Below are 27,490 nucleotides of genomic sequence, written 5' to 3' on the forward strand. Positions count from 1 at the left end.
TGTGGCTGGGACTAATCACTGTGGCTGTGGCTGCTCACTGGGCGAGGCTGCTCACTGGCCGGGGCTGCTCACTGTGGCTGGGGCTGCTCACTGTGGCTGGGACTGCTCACTGTGGCTGGGACTGCTCACTGGGCGAGGCTGCTCACTGTGGCTGGGACTGCTCACTGGGCGAGGCTGCTCACTGTGGCTGGGGCTGCTCACTGTGGCTGGGACTGCTCACTGTGGCTGGGACTGCTCACTGTGGCTGGGGCTGCTCACTGGGCGAGGCTGCTCACTGTGGCTGGGACTGCTCACTGGGCGAGGCTGCTCACTGTGGCTGGGGCTGCTCACTGTGGCTGGGACTGCTCACTGGGCGAGGCTGCTCACTGTGGCTGGGACTGCTCACTGGGCGAGGCTGCTCACTGTGGCTGGGGCTGCTCACTGTGGCTGGGACTACTCACTGTGGCTGTGGCTGCTCACTGGGCGAGGCTGCTCACTGGCCGGGGCTGCTCACTGGGCGAGGCTGCTCACTGTGGCTGGGGCTGCTCACTGTGGCCGGGGCTGCTCACTGTGGCTGGGGATCTCACTGTGGCTGGGGCTGCTCACTGTGGCTGGTGCTGCTCACTGTGGCTGGGCTGCTCACTGTGGCTGAGGTTGGGACTGCTCACTGAGGCTGGTCTGCTCACTGTGGCTGGGCTGCTCACTGTGGCTGGGACTGCTCACTGTGGGCATGGCTTCTCACTGTGGCTGGGGCTGCTCACTGTGGCTGAGGCTGCTTCCTGTGGCTGGGCTGCTCACTGTGGCTGGGACTGCTCACTGGGCGAGGCTGCTCACTGTGGCTGGGCTTCTCACTGTGGCTGGGGCTGCTCACTGTGGCTGGGACTGCTCACTGTGGCTGGGACTGCTCACTGTGGCAGGGACTGGGACTGCTCACTGTGGCTGGGGCTGCTCACTGGGCGAGGCTGCTCACTGTGACTGGGCTCCTCACAGTGACTGGGCTGCTCACTGTGGCCGGGGCTGCTCACTGTGGCTGAGGCTGCTCACTGGGCGAGGCTGCTCACTGTGGCTGGGACTGCTCACTGTGGCTGGGGCTGCTCACTGTGGCTGGGACTGCTCACTGGGCGAGGCTGCTCACTGTGGCTGGGGCTGCTCACTGTGGCTGGGACTGCTCACTGGGCGAGGCTGCTCACTGTGGCTGGGACTGCTCACTGGGCGAGGCTGCTCACTGTGGCTGGGGCTGCTCACTCTGGCTGGGACTGCTCACTGTGGCTGGGACTGCTCACTGTGGCTGGGGCTGCTCACTGGGCGAGGCTGCTCACTGTGGCTGGGACTGCTCACTGTGGCTGGGGCTGCTCACTGTGGTTGGGGCTGCTCACTGTGGCTGGGGCTGCTCACTGTGGCTGTGGCTGCTCACTGTGGCTGGGGCTGCTCACTGGGCGAGGCTGCTCACTGTGGCTGGGGCTGCTCACTGTGGGTGGGACTGCTCACTGTGGCTGGGGCTGCTCACTGTGGCTGGGGCTGCTCACTGGGCGAGGCTGCTCACTGTGGCTGGGGCTGCTCACTGTGGCTGGGGCTGCTCACTGTGGCTGGGACTACTCACTGTGGCTGTGGCTGCTCACTGGGCGAGGCTGCTCACTGGCCGGGGCTGCTCACTGGGCGAGGCTGCTCACTGTGGCTGGGGCTGCTCACTGTGGCTGGTGCTGCTCACTGTGGCTGGGCTGCTCCTGTGGCTGGGGCTGCTCACTGGGCGAGGCTGCTCACTGTGGCTGGGGCTGCTCACTGTGGCTGGGGCTGCTCACTGTGGCTGGGCTGCTCACTGTGGGTGGGGCTGCTCACTGTGGCTGGGGCTGCTCACTGTGGCTGCGGCTGCTCACTGTGGCTGGGGCTGCTCACTGTGGCTGTGACTGCGCACTGTGGCTTGGGCTGCTCACTGTGGCTGGGGCTGCTCACTGTGGCCGGGGTTGCTCACTGTGGCTGGGGCTGCTCACTGTGGCTGGGCCTGGGGCTGTTCACCGTGGCTGGGGCTGCTCACTGTGGCCGGGGCTGCTCACTGTGGCTGTGACTGCGCACTGTGGCTGGGACTGCTCACTGTGGTTGGGGCTGCTCACTGTGGCTGTGACTGCTCACTGGGGCTGGGCCTGGGGTGGCTCACTATGGTTGTGGCTGCTCACTGTGGCTGGAACTGCTCACTGGGCGAGGCTGCTCACTGTGGCTGGGACTGCTCACTGTGGCTGTGGCTGCTCACTGTGGCTGGGACTGCTCACTGGGCGAGGCTGCTCACTGTGGCTGGGACTGCTCACTGTGGCTGGGACTGCTCACTGTGGCTGTGGCTGCTCACTGTGGGTGGGACTGCTCACTGTGGCTGGGACTGCTCACTGGGCGAGGCTGCTCACTGTGGCTGGGGCTGCTCACTGTGGCTGTGGCTGCTCACTGTGGCTGGGGCTGCTCACTGGGCTGGGGCTGCTCACTGGACGAGGCTACTCACTGTGGCTGGGGCTGCTCACTGGGCGAGGCTGCTCACTGTGGCTGGGACTGCTCACTGTGACTGGGCTGCTCACTGTGGCTGGGGCTGCTCACTGTGGCTGGGGCTGCTCACTGTGGCTGGGGCTGCTCACTGGGCGAGGCTGCTCACTGTGGCTGGGGCTGCTCACTGTGACTGGGGCTGCTCACTGTGGCTGGGGCTGCTCACTGGGCGAGGCTGCTCACTGTGGCTGTGGCTGCTCACTGTGGCTGGGGCTGCTCACTGTGGCTGGGGCTGATCACTGGGCGAGGCTGCTCACTGTGGGTGGGACTGCTCACTGTGGCCGGGCTGCTCACTGTGGCTGGGGCTGCTCACTGTGGCTGGGGCTGCTCACTGTGGCTGGAGCTGCTCACTGTGACTGGGCTGCTCACTGTGGCTGGGGCTGCTCACTGTGGCTGGGCTGCTCACTGTGGCTGGGCTGCTCGCTGTGGCTGTGACAGGTTGCTCACTGTGGCTGGAGGTGGGGCTGCTCACTATGGTTGGGGCTGCTCACTTTGGTTGGGGCTGCTCACTGTTGTTGAGGCTGCTCACTGTGGCTGGAGCTGGAGCTGCTCACTATGGTTGGAGCTGCTCACTATGGTTGGGGCTGCTCACGCGCTGGGACTGCTCAGTATGGCTGGGGCTGCTCACTGTGGCTGGAGCTGCTCACTGTGGCTGGGCTGCTCACCGTGGTTGTGGCCGCATGTGCTCACTGTGGCTGGGGCTGGGACTGCTCACTGTGGCTGAGGTTGGGACTGCTGACTGAGGCTGGTCTGCTCACTGTGGCTGGGCTGCTCACTGTGGCTGGGACTGCTCACTGTGGGCATGGCTTCTCACTGTGGCTGGGGCTGCTCACTGTGGCTGAGGCTGCTTACTGTGGCTGGGCTGCTCACTGTGGCTGGGACTGCTCACTGGGCGAGGCTGCTCACTGTGGCTGGGCTTCTCACTGTGGCTGGGGCTGCTCACTGTGGCTGGGACTGCTCACTGTGGCTGGGACTGCTCACTGTGGCAGGGACTGGGACTGCTCACTGTGGCTGGGGCTGCTCACTGGGCGAGGCTGCTCACTGTGACTGGGCTCCTCACAGTGACTGGGCTGCTCACTGTGGCCGGGGCTGCTCACTGTGGCTGGGGCTGCTCACTGGGCGAGGCTGCTCACTGTGGCTGGGACTGCTCACTGTGGCTGGGGCTGCTCACTGTGGCTGGGACTGCTCACTGGGCGAGGCTGCTCACTGTGGCTGGGGCTGCTCACTGTGGCTGGGACTGCTCACTGGGCGAGGCTGCTCACTGTGGCTGGGACTGCTCACTGGGCGAGGCTGCTCACTGTGGCTGGGGCTGCTCACTGTGGCTGGGACTGCTCACTGTGGCTGGGACTGCCCACTGTGGCTGGGGCTGCTCACTGGGCGAGGCTGCTCACTGTGGCTGGGACTGCTCACTGTGGCTGGGGCTGCTCACTGTGGTTGGGGCTGCTCACTGTGGCTGGGGCTTCTCACTGTGGCTGTGGCTGCTCACTGTGCCTGTGGCTGCTCACTGTGGCTGGGGCTGCTCACTGGGCGAGGCTGCTCACTGTGGCTGGGGCTGCTCACTGTGGCTGGGGCTGCTCACTGTGGCTGGGGCTGCTCACTGTGGCTGGTGCTGCTCACTGTGGCTGGGCTGCTCCTGTGGCTGGGGCTGCTCACTGGGCGAGGCTGCTCACTGTGGCTGGGGCTGCTCACTGTGGCTGGGGCTGCTCACTGTGGCTGGGCTGCTCCTGTGGCTGGGCTGCTCACTGTGGGTGGGGCTGCTCACTGTGGCTGGGGCTGCTCACTGTGGCTGGGGCTGCTCACTGTGGCTGTGACTGCGCACTGTGGCTGGGGCTGCTCACTGTGGCTGGGACTGCTCACTGTGGCCGGGGTTGCTCACTGTGGCTGGGGCTGCTCACTGTGGCTGGGCCTGGGGCTGCTCACCGTGGCTGGGGCTGCTCACTGTGGCCGGGGCTGCTCACTGTGGCTGTGACTGCGCACTGTGGCTGGGACTGCTCACTGTGGTTGGGGCTGCTCACTGTGGCTGTGACTGCTCACTGGGGCTGGGCCTGGGGTGGCTCACTATGGTTGTGGCTGCTCACTGTTGGCGGGGCTGCTCACTGTGGCTGGGGCTGGTCACCGTGACTGGGGCTGCTCACTGTGGCTGGGGCTGCTCACTGTGGGCGGGGCTGCTCGCTGGGGCTGGTCACCGTGGCTGGGGCTGCTCACTGTGGCTGGGGCTGCTCACTGTGGGCGGGGCTGCTCGCTGGGGCTGGTCACCGTGGCTGGGGCTGCTCACTGTGGCTGGGGCTGCTCACTGTGGGCGGGGCTGCTCACTAGGGCAGGGGCTGTTCGCTGTGGCTGCTCACTGTTACTGGGGCTGGGGCTGGGGCTGGGGCGGCTCATCTGGTTGGGACTGCTAATTTTGTGTGAGATCCCGGAATAATTAAATTGTTTTCGTGCATGATGCCAGTGTGAGAGTGTGAGCTTGGGGTGAGCAAAAGGTTGTCTTACCCTGGCGGAGTGGATGAGATCATTCATCCTCTTCTATTACTGAGTTACATTTTACTGGTGGTTGGCAGATGCATAGGCCTCTGCGTCTACCTCCCAGGCCATCGAGGTGAGGTTGGTGGACATCCTTGGAACCATCCTGCGGCTGAAGGATACACCATTTTTGTTGGACACCTACTCACCAGTGCATAATTAATGAGCTTCCAAGTGATATAACACCCTGCTGCCCAACGGGAAACGCGCCACTGAACCCGCCCATCACCACACTTAGTCTAAAAAATGGAAAATCCCGCCCAACAATTTGGATCAGAGATTTCATGAGATTCATAATGAATTACGGATGGTAAAGAGTTCCCGAACCTTTCTTCTTCCTTTGAGTTTTCATTTATATTTCACATTTATTCTTCACCCCGGTCCATTCACACAGACAAGCCCTAACTATGACCAGAAGAATTTATTTATCTGCCCCAAATCTGGCTCCGGTATGGCAACTGCTCAGCCCAAGATCGCAAGAAACTGCAGGGTGGTGAATTCAGCCCAACGCATCACCCAAGCCTGCAACCCTCTCATTGATTCTGTATACACCTCCCGCTGCCTTAGGAAGGCAGACAACATTGTCAGAGACCCCTCCCACCCAGGCATTGCCTTCTTCCAGACCCTTCCATCAGGCAGAAGGCACAGAAGTCTGAAGACCCGCACATTCAGACATAGGAACAACTTCTTCCCCACAGCTACAAGACTCCTCAACGACTCTCCCTTGGACTGATCTGTTCCCTGTAAGAACACTATTTACGACGCCCTATGCTGCTCTTGCTCATGTATTTGTTTTGTTTGGCCCCTTGTTCCGCACTGTAACCAATCACTGTTTGTCAATGTATCATTTGTCAATATACACTGTCGATTATTCTTTTTTGTGTACTATGTACGTGCTGTGTACGTTCTCTCGGCCGCAGAAAAATACTTTTCATTGTACTTCGGTACATGTGACAATAAATCAAATCAAACCAAATCTAAATTACTCCAAGGATTGAACAGAAATCCCTTGTTACCGTGATGTCTGGCTCACTGGTTACCTGCCACTTGGTTTCAGGTGACCTTTCTAGACATTGGAGACTGGTGGAATAAACACTTCACTAGACCATGGCCTAGTCTATTAATATCCAACGAGAAGATTTATTAAGCAGCAAATGGATATACAAATGTGAGGTATATAGGATTATTAGGTTTTTTGGGCTATATCTTTTGGTTTGAAGGGTTGTTGTAGTTTGATTTTGGGCGAAATGAAGAGAATTTTATGAGCTATGTTAGTGTGCCTGACAGTAAGCCTGACATGACATGCTTCTCAGTCCACATTGAGGAGACATTAAATCTTGGCCATGTTATGAATGCACCTTCCTTGGCCTCCAAGGCTTGGGGTGGGACTTGATCCCGGAGATTCTGGCTCAGAGGTAGTGTCACAAGACCTCCACCTGACGATGCCTAGTAGGTTTAAAATGCCATGCCGGAGCTTTCAGCTGCTGTGCTGTACTGAAACTTCACGCAATTTCAGTGTAAGGCCAGCAATGCCACTAGATGGAGCAATTACTGCAGAGAAACAAGCGAATGCATAGCTATCTTAAGTAACTGAAACTCACTAAATAGCTCGTGAACATTTCCAGAGTGCATGGCATTCTGGCACCAGGGTCATGATGGAAAATGCTTTTAATTACTTTTGAAGTAGAAATTCAACACATTCCAACAAACAGCATCTTAATTGGTGACAAGGTGACATAAATCAGAAACCTTTTTGGATTATCCAAATTTATTGCCACAACAAACAAAGCGGTGCTGATTGATGTGTTATGTACTCTGGGATAACACAGGCTGCAACTGGATGCAGCTTTAACCAAAAGATACTCCAAACCTTGAAGTTAGTTCAATATGATTTATTGAACCAGTAGCACAGTTAGCACAGTTCTCTATGAGTTTGACTCTCTGCTAACCTAAGTGTGGTTACTCTGTCTAACTGGACCAGACTAGCTCTTAGCCACGTGCTGGAGGTGTGATACTGTACATACACCCTGACTCACTCTGTAGATGTTCATCAGTGGAAAGAGGCAGAGTGTGAGTGCCTCATGCCTTTTATAGTGAGATACCACCCCTGAGTGTCCTGCCTGCTCATTGGTCATGTCCTGCTCTCTGTGCCCACCAGCTGCTGGTCATAAATATCATTATCTGCATGTCTGCATATCATGACACTGATGAATATGCGGCTGGTGGTAAATCAGTGAAATGGAGACTGAGACTCAGTGAAACATGTACCATTATTTGCAGAGATAGAATTGCTCAATGTAGTGACATGATTCATGGAAGGTAAGAAGATAAGAACCACCTTGGAACCTGACGACATCACGGGTTTTGATCAAAGATCTCAAAAATGTCACAAAATTTGCAGACTGTGTGGAAAAGGGGAAAATAAACGAATCATAATATTAATCTTTTATTATTGTCACAAGTAGGCTTACATTAACCCTGCAATTAAGTTACTGTATGAAAAGCCCCTAGTCACCACACTCCGGTGCCTGGTCAGGTACACAGAGGGAGAATGTCCAGATTACCGAACAGCACATCTTTGGACTGTGGGAAGGAAACCAGAGCACCCGGAGGAAACCCACGCCGACACGGGGAGAACGTGCAGACTCCGCACAGACATTGACCCAAGCGGGAATCGAACTTGGGTCCCTGGCGCTGTGAAGCAACAGTGCTAACCACTGTGCTACCGGGCCACCCATTGAACAAGTAACAAAGAAAAAATAAAATACTTAAAAGAGTGACATCAGATCTGCTTAGTTGGCGTTGACATTAAGGATGTCCAGCTGCTCGAGAATTCGTTCCCCAACACTTCAGCAGCTTGGTAAAGCTGAAGTACAATTCTTTTTCAAAATCACCACCTTGTACTGTAAAAATAATTTGAAGGGGCTGTAGTACCATTGAACTTTATAAGGACATTAGTTAACGTGGATGAAATCCTTATCAATTAGCTCTTCCAGGAGTTTTGAATTTCCGGGTTATATGTTAAATCCTAAGTCACTCATTGAGCAATCTTCTGCAAGTGTTATTGTCATCTAGGGTGACGGAATGGAGATAGAGCCAAGAGGAATTGATTGGGGGTGGGGGGTTAATTATTTGATAAGAGGACAACTAATGTCAGACACACAATACACAGCAACCATCCAAAGACTGCTGTCGAGTGGGGCAGGAAAAAACCATCAATATCTTTGGTTCATCATTGGCTAGAAGTTGAACTTAACCAAGCCGTAAGAAACACCAGAGATACAAGAACAGGGATAACTCACCTGAATCCTCAAACCTTTTCACCAACTTCCCATACCAGCCTCCCCGAACAGGCGCTGGAATGTGGCGACTAGGGGCTTTTCACAGTAACTTCATTTGAAGCCTACTTGCGACAATAAGCGATTTTCATTTCATTTCAACTATATAGCTCGAAGTGGGAATGCGTCTTGTATGGGTGCAGTTGCAACAGCGCTCAAAGAAACTCAACCATTTGGGACAGAGCTGTCCATTTACTCAGTGCCCCTCCCACTGGATTCGATATCCACCGCCACCCACCAGAGGTAAATTTCAACAACAGTTACCAAAATCATAGCGCGGAATAAAAATATCAAGGCCAAAGCCAGACTTGAGGGCGGCTGGGTAGCACAGTGGTTAGCACTGTTGCTTCACAGCTCCAGGGTCCCGGGTTCGATTCCCGGCTTGGGTCTCTGTCCGTGCGGAGTCTGCACGTTCTCCCTGTGTCTGCGTGGGTTTCTTCCGGGTGCCCCGGCTTCCTCCCACAAATCCCAAAAGAAGTGCTGTTAGGTAATTTGGACATTCTGCATTCTCCCTCAGTGTACCTGAAAAGGCGCCGGAATGTGGCAACTAGGGGATTACCACAGTGACTCCATTGCAGTGTTAATGTAAGCCTACTTGTGATTATTATTATTAACCTGAGGCTGACATACAAGAAGTTCTTTAAAGGTATTAGAGAGCAACAACAAAAAAAACTGTGGCTAAATATAATTCATGTAACAGTGAAATTTAGAATTGCTTACGTTTTTATTTTGTTTGAAATCTTATTTTGGATATTAGAAGTTTCAGTTATCGAGAATATATTGTGCATTTTTAATGGATGATGGATTGGTAGATCGTACTTCAGATCCTGCTGATGTGATTTACACTGATATGTGCGTTTTGCAAGATAAAATTGGCTTCTCCTTATTTTTTATTAGGTGCACCAGCACGTATACTTCAGGAGGCTGGAGTTAAACTGATTCCTTTAGAAACCTGTCAACAGCACAACTGGTATGGCGGCCTTGTAAATGACCATATGATCTGTGCAGGTTTTGCAGGAGGAGGCATTGATGCCTGTCAGGTAAAACACTGTTTCCTTTGTTGGTAAGCCCATAACACCAGTTTATCATATGCCTTGTGCTAAATTTACAAATAGCTAGGTGGCAAAATTCATCACACGGGATTGACCTTGGCCCATTGTTTCCGATGTGGGAAGAACACAAACTTTGTATCGCCTCCTTATTTACATGATTGCAGCAGGCAGCCAGTGCTAAGGGCACTTTTGAGCAGCTGCAGGCCCTTGCAGGTTGCATTAAGTCATGAGTGGTCCACACAAGTTCAGCAAGCCGGCACTATGTGAAGACAGCTCTTAAAGGAGAGTTGTATCTTACCTGGAACTGTCATTCTGGAATGAGGTTTTACCTGGGGAAGACACAAGGATGACAAGTGTGTTCCCCTCTCCTTGCATTCAGAGAGTCAGTGACCTCCCTGAATGAATGGCAAATGCTGAGATTAGAGATGCCCCCTGCTCCAGTCTGGAAAGAGCCCAATGCGAAGAAGTCCATGGACATGTTTACCTTTCTCGCCCCTGGCAGTGCTGTTCTTGCCCTGCTCTGAGGCTGCAGGTCTGCCTGTAGCAGATGGCAGATCTTTATGAGCACCCCCTTTGGTGAGATGGAGAAGTCGCACGCACTATTCCTCGTCGAGGTTGAGATAGAATTGTCCCTTGACAACCCTGGGCTGAGCGGCTTTCTCTTTCATTTCCTCCTCTCTGTTCAAGAAGTTTGTCCTCTGTGTTGCCTCTGCTCGTTCTCACTAAAGCCTCAATATTTAAAGGGATTCCTGCAATGAGCAGGTTGGATCCATTCTACAAGTGCCATGACAGACAGGAACTGCACGAATAGAGGGCTGGATTCTCCGATCCCTGATGATGAAATCGGAGGCGTCGCCCCTTTCAAGATGCTCCGCCCCCTGAAAAGCGGCCTACACTGTAGCCACAGCCTCAGGCCATTGCCGAGGCCCGCCTCGCGATGCTCCATCCCTGACCGGCGTGGGACTCTCATGGTCTCATCCGTCGGGAAATCAGCATGGCGGCTGCGGACTCAGTCGGGGGAGGGCCGATCCGCGGGCAGGGGGGGGGCATTATTGGGGGCTGGGGGCACTGTAGGGGGGGGGGGGTCCAGGGCGCGCGAGTCGGTCGAATGGGGGGGACTATCTTTGCAATGCTCCGGGCCGTATCAGCAGCTAGAGCTGGGAGCTCTACGCTGCCTGGCTGCTAGCAGCCGCCGCCCCTCCCCCCCCCCCCCAGCAGGGAATCGGTGGCGGCTTTGCGCCAGTTTTCCTGGCGTAAAACACCACCATTTTCACTCCGGTGTGGGGACTTATTCTCCCAAATGGAGAATCCAGCCCAGAGTCTCAACATATGGCGGCCCTTCCCCTGGCTCTCTGAGGCATCTGTGGAAGTAATGCTGCAGGCTGTCAGGGCCGGCAGAGAAATACTCTCGCTGGCAGATGTTCAATGGCCTCATCAGGGTAGGGACGGCTAGTTGTGTGCCACATTCAATTGTCAACTCTCTCACTCTCACTCACCCAGTCTTCTACACTGCGTTCCTCAGGCACATCTCACACCTTGCAGCTCCTCCCATTCACCTCACTCTCTCTAGGCAGCTTGTCATAGTTGCTTTGTTGTTCACTTGAGGTTGCTAGACCTTCATGGTCTTGTTCATGAAAGGACTGCGCTCTGGAGTCTTGCGTTGCTTCCATCATGGAGTCTGTCCACGAGCTCGCTGTGGAGGCTTGTGTCACTCTCTCTGTGGAGTCTTGCATCGTTCCCTGCATGGAATCTTGCATTGGCCTCGCTGTGGAGATTGTTATCCCTTCTTGTGTGGAGGCTGGGTCCCTTCGTGGTGCGTGGACCACTGTGTGGAGTCGGGCCGCTCTCTGTGGGCTTGGATCTCTCTCTGTCTCTTGGCGTCAGGCCGCAGCATAATCCTGCACTCACAAGTCGGGATGTCATATATGCTGGGCTGAGAATTCCCCAATCCGAAGAACTCGTCGTCGGAGTCTTCAATGTACAACACCTCTAGTTGTGATTCGGATTTGGTACTGGGGTCGCCACGTCCAATGATGAAATCTTCGTCTGAGTCGTAGTCTTCAAGGACCATATCATCTTCTAGGGCGGTGCTAACTGCTTGTTGCAAGGTTCTGCGGAGATTACTTTCAGCTACTGGTCGAAGTTCAGGCATTGTTCTGTCGTTCCAGGTGAAAGAATCGTGTTTTACGTCTTTAAACTTTTTTTGCTGTATTGGGACATTTCCCCTTTAAGTGGGCGTGTTCCGCGGCCTCTGACGTCATGACGCGTGTGACGTGAAGCGTAGGAAGCGATTGCGCATACGCAGATCGCTATCTCACTCGGTGCCTTTTTCGCAACTGCGCATGCACGGCTTCTCGCGCATGCGCAAACGGACCTTTCTGCTCTTTGCGCAACTGCGCATGTGCGGCTCCTTTCCCAAGGTGGCTGCAAATCAAAACTGCCGATTTCTGCATTTGCAAGCCTACCTTCGCCTCGTGGTTAGTATTGGCGCCTCTTTTGCCATTCTCTCTTGTGTTTTCCTTGCAGAATTCTTGAAACTTGTCCAGTACTGCCTGGAAGTCACTCTTTTCTTGTCCTTTGGAGTACTTGAAGGTCTCGAAGATTTCTGCTGCTCTTGCACCAGCGATGGTGAGTAGGAGCTTTATTTTCTCTGCATCCACCACACCATCTAGGTCAGACGTTACCAGGTAGATCTCGAATCTCTGCCTGAACACACGCCAGTTTGCACTGAGATTACCGTGGTAACTGAACTGCTGTGGAACCGGAATCTCGAACATCTTGCCTGGGTGCTGTTGCTGGTTGTCACTGATTTGTTGAGTTGAACTATAGGGATTCAACAGGTCACTCACTGGTACCATGTTGTGCTATGCTTCTTCACGTAGCATAAGCTTCTTCCTTGATGTATACTCTGACAAAGGAAGGTTCAGACTTGGAAATAGGTTCAACACATTTATTGAACAGTTAACAATTCTCCTACTTGGGTTTGACTCTCCTGCTAATTTAACTATAGTAACTCGATCTAACTAACCAGTCTGCTCTAATCCATGCGGTGGGTGTGATGCTTCCTGATCTGCCCCTGTCACTCTGAGTGTCGCCTGTGGAAAGAGAAAGAGCATGTGTGCCCTGTCCTTTTAAATGGGTAGCCCCCTTGTGGTATTGTCACCTCTGGATGTGTCTTGACTGCCCATTGGTCGTGTCCTATCTTACTGACCTATTGGTTGAATGTCTGTGTGTCATGATGTCTCTGGTGCTCCCTCTAGTGTTTATTTAGTTCTAGTGTATCTGCATTAACCCCTTGTGTATTTACAGTGATGCATATCACCACAGACACCTGGCCCAATGACCCAATCTCCCCCTACACAGGTGCAGGTGGGACAGTCTTTAGCAGATCATTTTCAGTGTTTAATAGTTAGTTTTAAGCAGTGACATGACTCAGTGGGAAGAGCTGAAGATGGGCTCTTTGCCTTCTCATTAGTGAGGACCTGCAGCTGCATTGAAATGTCCAAGGGAAGCCCGAGCTCATGGAGAGGAGGAAGGCCGATGTCGTGGCCTTCGCATCTCTGATTGCACGGCGGCAAATTTTGCTGGAGTGGTGGTCGGCGTCGCCACCAGGGATAGTGGCATGGTTGGGTGATCTGTATGACTTCCTGCGGTTAGAGAAGATAAAGTATGAGTTAAGGGGCTCAGCGGGGGAGTTTGAGAAAAGGTGGGGGATGTTTGTGACCGCGTTTGAGGAGCTGTTCATCGCAGGGGGGTGGGAGGGTGGGGGGGGGAGGTGAAAAAGGGGAAAATCTGTACACATTGTATGGTTGATTGTTGGGAAGTATGTTTCCCGGGGTGCTTATTTGCTGTAACATGCTTCCATAAATGTTTGTAATAAAATACAGTTAAAAAAGAAAAAGAAATGTCCAAGGGGTCACTGTCATGTTCTATAGTCTGACCGGAGTGAATGATGAGCTACAGAACATATAATTTAAAATAATTTATTATAAAACAAACGGCGTGGTAAGATAACTAGGATAAATTAACTCACAAACAACTAACACTAACAGCACGACCAGCCCCCAACTGCCAGATCACATTGTGATGTGATGTGTTTACAATGCCACCTAGTGGTCGGAGGGTGCGCATAGCATTATGTACAAACTTACAATATGCATATCACATCCCCTTTCCTTTGTAAAAGTAAATTACTTAAAGCATTAAATTACTTTTTACATTTCATCATGATATGCATAAATATCTCCATGTACAGATATCTTTTGTTTGACTTTATAGTCTGCTACAAGTTCAGTATTTCTGGCTTGCACCGTATTCTTGTGGATCTTCTTAGCGTTTGCTAAACTGGCACATGCTCTTCATGTTCTTTAATATTTGGTGTTTGATTTTGATGTTGTTCATGTGTTCATGTATCATCCTCTTGCTGCGTTAGTTCCACCTCTTGTTGTGTCGGTTCCGTGTTTTCTTGAGATGTTTAGGACAGTTGTAATCTTGCGCTGGTGGTTGCATCGCAAATGGTTGCCATACTTTGAGCAAAGCTCTTCTATTCTGTCTCAAAACAACACCTTCATCCGTCATAACAAGATATGAGTTTGGACCTGCTGGTCGCAGTACCTTTGCTGTTTAGACCATCCATTGCCTTTGTAATTTCCTACTCTCGCCGTGTCCTTTGGCTGCAGAGGTTGAAGCCTTTTGGCTGACCTATCATAGAACCCCTTCTGCCCCTTTTTCTGAGAGGTCAATTGGCTCACTACCGAGTGGTTCACGGGCTCATTAGGAAAATGAGGTAGAGTCGTGCGTAGTTGCCTGTTCATTAACATTTGAGCAGGCGAGAGGCCATTGACTAGCGGTGCCAAACGATAGCTGAGGAGCACAAGATATGTATCCTGATGACTGCCGAGTGCTTTCTTTAAGAGTTGTTTGACAATATGCACTCCCTTTTCAGCCTTGCCATTCGACTGAGGGTAATGCGGGCTGGACGTAACATACCGGAAATCATCCTGCCCGCAAAGTCCATCCATTTATTTATTTTTTAAAATTTAGAGTATCCAATTCATTTTTTCCAATAAAGGGGCAATTTAGCGTGACCAATCCACCTACCCTGCACATCTTTGGGTGTGGGGGTGAAACCCACGCAAACACGGGGAGAATGTGCAAACTCCACACGGATAGTGTCCCAGAGCCGGGATCGAACCTGGGACCTCGGCGCCGTGAGGCAGCAGTGCTACACACTGCGCCACCGTGCTGCCAGTAAGTCCGTCCATTGACTGGAAAAGATCCATGCCAACCTTCTGCCACGGGATAGTGACTGTCTCGCCCATCTGCATAGGTTCCTTGCTCTGCCTACGCTGAAAGCTTTGGCATGTTTCACAGTTCACCATCAGCTCAATGTCCTGGTTAATCCCAGGCCAATCGACTGCCTCCTTGGCTCTCCTCTTGCACTTTTCTATCCCTAAATGCCCTTCATGCAACTTGACGAGGATCATTGATCTCCATGCCTGTGGAATCACAATCCGCTGATTCTGCAACAGAAATCCATTAACGTCACTTAATTCTGCTCGAATGTTATAGAAGCTCGAACATGATCCTTTGACCCATACTTCACGGATGTACATTATCACTTTCTTCTGTGATGACCTTTGACTTGTCAGAGACTGGCAGAGACTCTGTCACCATGTTTACATGGCCCTGTACGTCCACATCCAACTGGAGTGATTCCTCATTGCCGGTAGCTCTGGAAAGCATGTCAGCCACGAGAAGGTGTTTGCCCGGCATATACGCCAATTCAAAATCTTAAGACAGCAAAATCATGAAAATTCTTTACAGTCTCATAAAATCATAGAATCGCAGAATTTACAGTGCAAACGGAGGCCATTCGGCCCATCGTGTCTGCACTGGCCCTTGGAAAGAGGACCCAACCTAAGCCCATACCTCAACCCTATCGCACACCTCCACCCGATCCCTGTAACCCCACCTAACCTTTTTTGGACACTAAGGGGCAATTTAGAATGACCAATCCACCTAACCTGCACATCTTTGGACTGTGGGAGGAAACCGGTGCACCCGGAGGAAACCCATGCAAACACGGGGAGAACGTGCAGATTCTGCACAGTGACCCAAGCCTGGAATCGAACCTGGGGCCCTGGAGCTGCGAAGCAACTGTGCGAACCACTGTGCTGCCCCTCAGCGACAACTCACTAAGATTTTCTTTATGATGGCAACCAGTTGTGGTCAGTCTCCACAATGAAGTTTGGAAGCCCATACACATCATCATGGAACTGTCAGCCCATTAATGAGCCCAAGACACTCTTTTTCAATATGTATGTGATGTGATGAGTGTGTGGTATACGGTAGCACAGTGGTTAGCACTGTTGTTACACAGCGCCAGAGTCCAAGGTTTGATTCTCGCTTGGGTCACTGTGCAGAGTCTGCATGTTCTCCCCGTGTCTGTGTGGGTTTCCTCCGGATGCTCCGGTTTCCTCCCACAAGTCCCGAAAGACGTGCTTGTTAGGGGAATTGGACATTCTGAATTCGCTCTCAGTGTATCCAAACAGGTGCCGGCGTGTGGCGACTCAGGGATTTTCACAGTAACTACATTGCAATGTTAATGTAAGCCTACTTGTGACACTAATAAAGATTATTATTATTATTATTAGCTCACTCCTGGAGAAGCTGGAAGAGGGTGAAGATAGCAAAGTGGTAAGGTGTTGCCAGGGAGGTAGCCTGGTATTCTGAGACTTAGAAATCAGCAGAGCCTTTACTGATTGTGCTGTTATTCATAATTATCACCACAGCTCTGTTTTGTCCTTACTATAGTCTGTATGTTATTAACAATGCCAATCTTTGTCCTATTCATAGTATTTCAGTTCCCACACATATCAGAATCCTTTGTTCGCTTTTCGCCTGTAAAACACTGTTTATTGCTCTCTTCATGTTGAGTTTCCAGTTCCATTATTGTTTGCTCCAGATCCTGATTTTGAATTAGTCTACTCCTTTCGGTAGAGGAACACACCCTGCACACTGCTTTGCTGGTATCTTTGTGCAGCACAAAGAAGATATCCAGTTCTCTTTGAGCTGACGCTCGAGGGAGAATAGGAATTCTGCAATCTCACACAGGGGTTAAGCGCTAGGGCAGGTACAGCAAGGAAGGTAAACTGGTTAGTAATTAATGCATTGGATCAGATATGGATAAAGGCCCAAAGGCATTAACAGTTGCAGTAAGTGCAGTGTATTTTTTCTTGATGCCTGTGGGCAGTGTATTTTCGTGTTTGTGGCTTCTTAGACTAATTGATCCATGCCTAGCTCATTACAATGATTGTAAGTTAAAAGCCCTGGGGTACAAGGGCCTGCATGTGGGCTAATGTTCTGCAGGTTTTCTCGTGCCAGCTGTAAGGACACCTAAATATATCAGCTGGCAGTAGAGCTGTGATGAGACGATGGTTAACTCGGCAACAATATATGGAATTTTATCCTTTGGAGAGAGGCAGCCTGGGATGCGGCTGGATTGAAAAACATGTCGCGATGACATGGGGTGGGTCAAACTGCCAGTGTCATTTCACCACAAAGAATTTAACCCAGAGGCGGATAGAGGACAAAAGGAGAACCCCATTCGCCACCTGTTAAGGCCAATTAAAAGACAAACAAGATGGTATTACACTGAAATTTAACAAGGTCCACAGCATTTTACAGGCTCAGCAGCTTTCGTTGAGTGGCAGTGGGATTTCAGATGAAGGGGCTGGCAGGAGTTGTACTGAAGAGCTGGAGGCAGCTGAAGTCACTGTCAGTGGTGAGGGGTAGAAATCATTGCATCATTTGGGTGGATAAAGAACACCTCCTGACAGGGGCATCTTGGCAGTTATCTGAAGGAAGTGGGTTTGGCAATGACTCTCCACTCAGTAGCCAGGGGAAAGTTTGTCCACACAGGAGTGTTAGTGTGCTGGGACTATAGAACATAGAACTGGGACTATGGTCGTAATTGTACCCCCAAATGGAGGTTCCTCCAGTGAGGGGGCGAACTGGAGAAGGAAGGAGAGGTGGCAACTGACAGCAGCACACCACTGGCCAACCAGGTGTAACCTGATGATGGCAAAGTGGCAAAAGCCTCAGAGTGCCCCAAGCACAGTGAAGTACCTGGAAACAAAGCTACCCAGCAGGCAGGGTCTACTGGCAGCGTTCAAACTACCTGCAGCTATTGGGGTGCCCGTATCTCCGATGAATGTGTTTGTTCCGAGAGTCTGTAGCAACTCTCAGCGACTCGATGGCGGCAGAGGTCAGTTCTAATTGAGTGCTTGTGCATCCGATGCTGGTGGCCCTCAAGGTCACAGCCACCTCAGGTTCATTCCCAGGTGCAACTGGTGACACCTGCAGCATCTCCCGAGCAGCCGCACGCCATTGCATCCAGATTCTGGCCAGTGCCCTCTTCAGGAGAGCCAAATGACGGCATCAACATCACATCAGATGCAAATAGTCTGGTAAACTGAGCCGGAGGCTTCAGGGGCCATGTCTGGCTTTTTACAGCTCAAAGAAACCATTAACTGCATGTGCTCCAAGGTGACTGCCAGGTGGATTCCTGCTGCTGAGTTTGGCTCACTAACCTCCTGTTTCCTTTGCAGTAATTGCTGAAAATGTTGTTGCTGAACTCAGCTACTGGACGGGACCGCCATTTCGGGCCCTGGCCGCCCGCACCTGCTGCTGGATGCCAGGCTGCAGTTGCCAATCCTCCTACCCATAAGCCTCCATTTGCTGGCAGGTACACTGGTTGGCCTTCAATTAGCCATCCGGTGCTCAATCATGGCAGATGGGGAGGCCACGGTGGGAGGATCTTTGCCCCAGCTGCCACCTCTGCTGCCACCACCCTGGGTGGCGTTGAATACCACCCAAAATGTCAGCTGAATGACAAACGTAATTCCTTTGAGTCCAACATGTTTTCCTGTCAACACGATGGCAGACCAATTTCTAGTTCTGCTGGAGCAATTAACAGCATCTAAAGATTACTTTCGGATGTTGGCATTTTGTATAATTGTCTTTACCTTTGTCAACGTTCTTTCAAAACCTAAATCAAGGTACATGAATGATGCACAATCAATTACTCTCGAGACAAGGTGAGTCATAACTAGTAGGCTTTAATCAGCTAGACCTGTACCCAGCAGCTTCGATACAGAAAGTGAAGGCTGCTGGGACGGCATTGGTTCTTATACCCCGCCTCTCTGGGCGGAGCTATGTACGTTAGCCAATGGTAGACTCCTAGTTCTAGCCAATGGTCATCCACCTCTCAGGTACTGCAATACCTGGTATTACCACAATGTAATAAATAGATGTTGGAATGCTTGAATTTATACTATGTCATACTCAACGATATATATAAAATGCCCTGCTTGTGTTTGCAGCCAGGCTCCACACACTGACATTGCTCTGACTTTATTTTTTCTCAGGGTGACAGCGGTGGGCCCCTGTCATGTCAGCTTAAGGGTACTGATCGATTTTTCGTGGTTGGAGTAGTTAGCTGGGGAAAAGGCTGCGCAGAGCGTTTTAAACCTGGTGTCTACACAAGTACAAACACATATGGTGAATGGATCGAAAAGAAAACCGGCATATCGATTTCCCAAAGTGAGGACACTGGTGTGGAATACATGAGTGATTATGGCATGGCGGCAACAGAAGGTTCAGCAGAGAACCCCTCAGTGCCCTCCAACATACAGTTTGGCACAAAGGAACCTACCTCAATGGTGCAGAGACACTTACCTGGACAAACAATTCCTCTTTTAAATCTGCTTCTTTTATATCACTTTTGTACTGGTTGTTTCTGAGTCAAAATCCTTTTGTTTTATAATTAAAGTACATTTCAGAAAGATACACAGAATCCCTACTAAAATTGTTGTTGCACCCAATGTCTCCTTAAGTCAATTGAGATGCATCATATCCTTGCCCTCAGCTCTCATTTCAATCAATTACTTGTACCTCAATTGCAGTCAAGTTCACCCCATAAATGTTAAAAGCAATAGAGAAAAATTATCCAAAACAATTTTTTTTAAATGCCTGCATGGGATGGGGGCTGGTTAGGTCAGCAAATTTGCCCATTCCTAGTTGTCCTTGGGAAGGTGGTGTAGAGCTGACTTCTTGAACTGTTGGTGGTCACAGTGCTGTTCGGGAGGGATTCCATGATTGTGACCCAGCGACAATGATATACCAAGTCAGGACGGTGTGTGACTTGGAGGGGACTGACCGACGGTGGTGCTCCCTCTATCGCTAGATGGTAGAGGTTGTGGGTTGGGATGGTGCTTTTGATGGAGACTTGGCAAGTTGCTGCAGGTATCGTGTAGAAAGGATGTTACACACTTCTGCCACTGTGCAATGGTGGTGGAGAGAGTGAATGTTTAAGGTCCTAAATGAGTTGCCAGGGTTGTTATATCTTGGATCGTGTCGAGTTTGAGGGTTTTTGGAGCTGTTCTCATCCATGGGAGTGGAGACTTCTACCAACATTCTAATATGGAGAATCATGAGATGATTGAGTTCCCCATCTCAGGATTCCCAGCCCCTGAACTGCTTTTTTAGTGACTGTCTAAGTTTCTGATGCCCAGGATATTGAGGATTCGGTGACGGGAATGCCATTGACTATCAAGGAGGTATGTTAGATATTTCTTGATGAGAGATAATTATTGTCTGACACTTGTGTGTTGCGAATGTTATTCGCCATTTAGCATTCCAAGCCGAATGTTGTACAGATCTTGCTTCATATGGACGCAGACGGCTTCTTTATCTGAGGAGTTACAAGTGGGATCAGACACCATTATCATGATAAACATCCCCAATTCTGACCTTTTGATGGATGATAGGTCATTGATGAAGCACCTGAAGGTGAATGAGCCTAGCACTCTTGCAGTGATATCCTGAGACTGAAATGATTAGCCTCCGACCATCACAACCGTCTCCTTCTGCTAGGTGGAGAGTTTACCCCAATTCCTATTGATTTCAATTTGGCTAGGGCTCCTTGAAGCCACAATCTGTCAAATGTTTCCTAGATGTCAGATGCAGTCACTCTCACCTCACCTCACCTCAGGATTTCAGATCTTTTGTTCGTGTTTGGATGAGGTTTGCAGCTGAGAGTCCCTGGCGGAATACAAACTGAGCATTAGCTAGTAGCCTGTGTGTGAGTTGAGTAAGTGCTGATTGGGCGACATGGTAGCACAATGGTTAGCGCAGTTACCTCACAACTCCAGGGTCCCAGGTTCGATTCCGGCTTGGGTCACTGTCTTTGCGGAGTCTGCACGTTCTCCCCGTGTCCACATGGGTTTCCTCAGGGGGTTCAGGTTTCCTCCCACAGTCCAAACATGTGCAGGTTAGGTGGATTGGCCATGATAAATTGTCCTTAGTGTCCAAAAAGGTTAGATGGGGTTACTGGGATAGGGTGGAGGTGCTTAGGTAGGGTGCTCTTTCCAAGGGCCGGTGCAGACCTGATGGGCCAATGGCCTCCTCCTGCATGGTAGATTCTATGATTCTGTAGATTCTATGATTCTGTAGATTCTATGATTGATAGCAAGGCCAGCGACACATTCCATCATTTTTCTGATGATTGTGAATGAGATGATGGGGCGACAAATAGCTATAGCAGATTTGGCCTGCTTTTTGTGCATTTGACATACAAGGGCAATTTTCCACCTTATCAGGTAGATGATACCAGTGTTGTAGGTATACTGGAACAGCTTGTCTAGAGGCACGGCTAGGTGTGGAGCACAAATCCTTAGTACTGTGGCCAGGACCGACACAGCGGGATTCTCCATCGGCGCGATCCTCCGTTTTGCTGGCAGCGCATTCACGCCCGTGTGTTTCCTGATGGTGTGGGATGGCGACAATGAGAAACCCCATTGGCCGGCTGCCGGAACGGAGAATCCCGCTGCCGGGGTGTGGGCGCGCCACGTCGGAAAACTGGGCTGGGGGGGAGACGGTGAATCCCTCCCACAGTCTTTGCTCGGCCCAGTACCACTCACAATTCCGAAGGTAAGCAGCTGGCTCTGAAGACCCAATAAAAGGCCAGGAAGACAAAACTTCCTCCTGGTCCCTAAAAATAATTCATTTTAAATCCCTATGACCAACTTGTTGGGAAGCATTTACTTCACACCTATACCTCAAAACCTCTCTGCTCTCATAAACGTCAAGCTTTTAAATGCTAGGCTTGGCTTCGGCGAACAGCTGATGTACTTTGGCTTTTATTTTGGTGAGATTTCTAGCATTGCCCTTTTGAGGTGATTTAATAAAAAGGGGCAGGATTCTCTGATCCCGCGCCCGGTCGGAGAATTGGCGGGGGGGGGGGGGCGCGAAGCATGCGACGCCGCTCCAACACCAGGCCGCCGATTCTCCGGCGACCAGAGAATCAGCGGCAGTGGCGCCGGCGCTCGCTCAATGCGCCCCCCCCCCCCCCGGCGATTCTCCGCGCTCGACTGGCCAAACGCCCGCCGAGTTCGGCCGAGTCCCGCCGGCGACGTTCGCGTTTGGTCCTACCCGGTGGGACCTCGGCGTTCTGGCTGCGGGGGCTGTCCCGGTGTGGGGAAGAGGGATCCGACTCTGGGGGGGAGGGGGGGGGGTCCTCAACGGTGGCCAGGCCGGCGATCGGGGGCAGCCGATCGGCGGGTGGACTAATTCCGGGGGGGGCCTATATTCCTTCGCGCCAGGCCCCAGTAGGGCTCTGCCATGTTGCCCGGGGACCGCCGTGGAGAAGGCAACCCCCGTGCATGCGTGGACCCGCGCCTGCCGTTCCGGCGTTCACGACGGCGTCAACGCACTGCCGCTAGAACGGAGAATCCCGCCCATGGAACTTTGCCTTTCATTTTTCAATTGTGAAAATCAATGAAGAACTAATATGAATTTGTTTTAAACTTAGTGTGGACACTCTCAAAATGAATAAAAGGTTTGACAGGCTAGCACACACTGTTGTGGCTTGTTGATCAGTTTGCTAATAACTAATGCTCTGTATTATAATGGACTTTTTGTTTAAACAATGTGTGATCAATTTTTGTTCAGATTACATACGCCATCATTTTGTATATTGTTCAATCAACGTTTTGAAAAACAAAGGCAATTCTTTATTTTGAATCCCATCAATTCAGAATGTACAGTGGGTAGAATTACCACTGGTTTGCGCCTGTAATATCAATACTCTCTGAGCGTAATTGGCGGAAGCAGTGCAAAGGATTGGGGAGATTTAAAGGTGAAGTCACCAAGACCACATAATTCAACCTCCATAACATCAGTCGATTTGCCCCTGTCTAAGCTCATCTGTTGCTGAAACCCTCATCCATGCCTTTATTACCTCGCGACTTGACCATTCCAATGCACTTCGGGCTGGTCTCTCACATTCCAATGTCTGTAAACTTATGGTCATCCAAAATTCTGCTACCCTTGTCATAAATTGCAGCAAGTTCTGTTCTTCTTGTGCTCACTGACCTCCATTGGCTCCTGGTCATGCCCTTCCCTATCTCTGCGTTCACCTCAAGCTTCTCCAAGGTGCTCTAATTCCGACACCCTGTGCGTTCGCAGTTATTAATGTTCCACCATTGGTGGCTGTGCCTTCATTTGCCTTGATCCCTTGCACTGGATTTCCCTCCCTACCCCTCTCTGTCCCTGTACCTCGCTCTCTTTCATCAAGACACTTTTTTAAAAAAGTGTACAGCAAAGAAACTAGTATATGACTGAGTATGATTTTTTAAGTGTCATTTTCAGTGATTTTTGAATCAGGTGAGGACTGAAGACTGGTTAAAAATGTGTAAAATTTGTGACAAATCCATTTTCATCTCTATTAATAAAATTGGTCCGGTTAGCACTTTTAAATGCATCAATGAGTACATTTAAATGTAAAAGAGAGAGAGAAAAAAATAAATAATTGCATTCTTTAACACCGTCCAATCATGATAATTTATTCAAGATTTTGCGTTTTTGATCAGGCAAATGATGTTTGTTGGAAACTTGAATGGTAACTTACCCAGAACAATGTTGAGTGCATTTTGGGCATAATTTCAAAGTGAAAAGTTTACTCTTGAATGTTGAAATAAAAGATCTACAACTCAAACTCTTAAGGTACATAGAGAAAAAGCTTTATCTACTGCCTGTGGATTTAAAACTCGGGGAGGGGGGTGTATTAAAACATTGGAGCCAAACCTTTCAGGAATGGTTAGGAAACATGGTAAAAGCTGGGGACTCTCCTCCACAAATAATCTTAATTGATCAACTTAAATACGAAATTAATAGATTTTTATTAACCAAATACATCACAGGATATGGGGCAAAGAGGGATTTCTGGAGTCAGATCACAAATCATCTGTTATCTAATTGAATGGCAGGAACAGTCTAGAGGGCTGTTACTGTGGGTTCTTCATCTTCATTTTTCTACTGCTTTATAAACATACAGTGACACATTTTATTTACAAAGAAATGTTTCTTCTATACTTTGGTTTCTGCTGTAATATTAGGTGGGTACTTACAAAATGTAACTCGACCTTGATAAGATAGCAACAGACTTTGTGATTTGTAACTAGTCAGACATTTAGCAGACACTGTGAGTGAGCTCAAAACGTTACCTACATAGAGGCTACCAAAAGTCTGACACAACTTAGTGCTGCCACTTGACATAGAGTTAATCATTTATCTATATCTTAATTTGATAAGTGTTTTGCAATATTTAAGTATTTAGACTATAAAGGCTAGAATTGAAAGAATAAACAGACCCTGACATGATTACTCTCAACGCCCAACCTTTCTTGGCCAGTGAGTTCCAGTGTAGCTGCTAAATATGCTGGACTACACCATTAGCATTCAGCAAACATGATCAACAGGAACAGGCAATTTAATAAATCTGGTAACCACTTTCAACTGAGAAATGTCTCCAACTTGGCTAGTCCAATTTACTGTCATCCAGATTCCTAACTTGTGTGTAGATTGCCAACTTGTGTATCAGTGCATCCAAAAATCAGTTTAAATTAAAACAGGCAATTAAACTGCGGAATATCTTCACTGTGTGGCAGATCGTTTGCTTACAAGCATGGAATTTCATTGATAAATACCAAATCCATGTAAGTCTGAGTAAACACTTCCAAATTGGGGCGGCACAATGGTTAGCACTGCTGCCTCACAGGTCCACGGTCCCCGGTTCAATTCCAGCCTCGAGAGACTGTATGTGTGGAGTTTGCACTTTCTCCCGTGTCTGCGTGGGTTTCCTCCGGGTGCTCCGGTTTCCTCCCACAGTCCAAAGATGTGCAGGTTAGGTGGATTGGCCATGCTCAATTGCCCTTTAGTGTCCGAAAAGATTAGGTGGGGTTACTGGGTTAGGATGGAGGTGTGGGCTTAAGTAGGGCTCCTCGTTCCAACGACCGGGGCAGACTCGATGGGCCGAATGGCCTCCTTCTGCACTGTAAATTCTATGATTCTATGAAATTCAAGTGCTTATGTTGTGTGCTGATGTTCTGAAATAATGAGATTTTGAAACATCAAATATGATGAGCTTACACTTTAATTTTGTCAGAAATAAATTATCATTCCTGTCTGACAATGCTCAACCCTTTGAAAGTTCAGCAAGGAGCCTGCGGTTTTTACCAGGGACAGTGATTATCCTCGGATGGACTCAATTAACCCACAATGCAGCTTTTTGCAATTTCTGAAGCTGGAAGAAAAAGGCTAAACTAACATCAGTCCTGGCTGGTTGGACATTTTTTAAAACATACAGTCAGTTCTGGTGTGATCTGGGAATGCACTGACCAAAAAGGTGGTGGAAGCAGATTGAATTCTAACTTTCAAAAGAGAATTGGATAAAGACTTGAAGAGAAATGATGTGCAACGGTTTGGAGGGCTGGAGGGAAAGTGTTGGCTGAATTGGATAAATCTTTCAAAGTACGAGCACAGACACAATGGGCTGAATGGCCTCCTTCTGTGCAGTGTCATTCTATTATATTATACCTCAGTGACTGCAAGCAATTTACACAAATAATCCTTGTGTATATGGATGGAAACAGGCAGCAAAGGAGTAGGAGGGATGTGAGGGAAAATGATTTCATCCAGAGGGTGGTTGGAGTTTGGAAAGAACACCCTGAGAGAGTGGTGGTGGCACGTTCGATCGAGATAATCAAAAGGGAATTGGATTGCAGTCTGAAATGATTGAATGTGCAAGGTTACGGGGATAAACCAGGGAAGTGGGATTAGACAGAATGCTCTTTCAGCGAGTCAGTGCAGACTCAATGGGCCTCCTTCTGCATTGTAAAGATTCTGTGATTCCGTATGTTAATCTGTAATAGATTAATAATAATCTTTATTAGTGTCCCAAGTAGGCTTACATTAACACTGCAATGAAGTTGCTGTGAAAGTCCCCTAGTCGCCACGCTCCGGCGCACTGAGGGAGAATTCAGAATGTCCAATTCACCTAACAAGCACGTCTTTCGGGATTTGTGGGAGGAAAGCGGAGCACCCGGAGGAAATCCACGCAGACATGGGAGAACGTGCAGACTCCACACAGCCAGTGGCCCAAGCGGGAATCAAACCCGGTCCCTGGCGCTATGAAGCAACAGTGCTAACCACTGTGCTACGGTGCCGCCCCAATAAAGTAATAGTAATCCCTTGAGACAAACAATGATTTGAAACTGTCAAGTCAACTGGGAAACCATTTACAGTCCAGAAAATAATGGTTGCATGTATTTTGTAATAGCACTGCACAGTTGCCATACAGGTTAATGCACTAACTTGGGGAACAGCAAGCTATTTGGAGAACAGACTCCAGGGTAATTTTTCTGGCTCACTGAACTTTTGAGGTTAGTTTGACAGCCACATGTTAATGCATTTCAGCGTGGGTATTTTATTTACTTAATTCATAACTTTTTAAAGTAACATAACATAATTTTCCATGAATGTCTATTTTTCTATCTTGAGTGGCGTGTTAGAAGCTCATTCATTTGAGTGTGTAAACTATCAGTAGGAGATGCATCAGGTCTAGTTTCTCATCATAATTTGGTGTGTGTTGGACTGACATCCAGAATTAAATAGGATTAGAATACATGAAGACAGGAATAATACATACTGATTGGACCAGACCAGTATCATAGTATCATAGAAGTTACAGTGCAGAAGGAGGCCATTTGGCCCATCGAGTCTGCACCGGCTCTTGGAAATAGCACCCTATCCAAGCCCACAACTCCGCCCTATCCCCATAACCCCGTAACCCCACCCAACACTAAGGACAATTTTGGACACTAAGGGCAATTTAGCATAACCAATCCACCTAATCTGCACATCTTTGGACTGTGGGAGGAAACCAGAACACCCGGAGGAAACCCACGCACACACGGGGAGAACGTGCAGACTCCGCACAGACAGTGACCCAAGCCGGGAATCGAACCGGTGAACAAGTGGAGGAGAAACCACAAGTGAGAGGGTCAGAACAGGGCCAAATTGCACCAATTTCCCCATGCTGTTATTGTACGCAAAGTGGGTCAGATGTCTTACAAGCAACAGCGTCAGTATTTAATATGATAAGCACCTTTGAAAACAGGAAGAAGTCCAGGCTTTCATTGACAAGACGATGGCAAAAATGAAGGGTTTTTATCAAATGTTGCATTATATTATTAGCAATGATATGCTAACTTTGTTATTGTTCTTGGAGAAGGCATCATCGCAGTTAGAACAAAGTGTTTCAAATGTTCGAACCTGTTATCAGGAAGAGAACCTTTTGGAGACTGGAACTCAATCAATAACCTGCTTCAGCTTTCTGTCAATGCAGATCTCAAATTGGCCACAAGATCTGTGAGAGACAGCAGCTGAGTAAATAGACCTTGCTGTCAAATGGACTGTTTCCCTGATGTCGCATCTTGCTTCCAATTCATTCGCTGACGCAGTGGTGAGGTGGAGATCGCCAAAGCATATAAGGCTACGGACCAAGTGCTGGGAAATAGGATTAGAATAGATAGGTGCAGACATGGGGCGTCATTCTCCGACCCCCCAGGGGGTCGGAGAATGGCCGTTGGCCGCCGTGAATCCCGCCCCCGCCGGTTGCCGAAGTCTCCGAAGGGAGAAAAGTCGGCGGGGCGTTAATGTCGCCGCTGCCGTCGG

General features: G+C 49.8%; 1 protein-coding gene across 1 annotated transcript in view; it reads left to right on the forward strand.

Annotated features, from left to right (window-relative positions):
* Positions 1–19,562, forward strand: part of LOC140386778 (acrosin-like) — a 61,224-nt gene extending 41,662 nt beyond the window's left edge. The window contains exons 4-5 of the mRNA XM_072469471.1: positions 9,258–9,400; positions 18,844–19,562. Coding sequence (XP_072325572.1) covers positions 9,258–9,400; positions 18,844–19,218 — 518 coding nt within the window. The 3' untranslated portion in view covers positions 19,219–19,562. The remainder of the gene's footprint in view (positions 1–9,257; positions 9,401–18,843) is intronic.
* Positions 19,563–27,490: the final 7,928 nt, after the last annotated feature.

The sequence above is a fragment of the Scyliorhinus torazame genome, chromosome 12 (genome assembly GCF_047496885.1).
Source record: "Scyliorhinus torazame isolate Kashiwa2021f chromosome 12, sScyTor2.1, whole genome shotgun sequence".
NCBI lineage: Eukaryota > Metazoa > Chordata > Chondrichthyes > Carcharhiniformes > Scyliorhinidae > Scyliorhinus > Scyliorhinus torazame.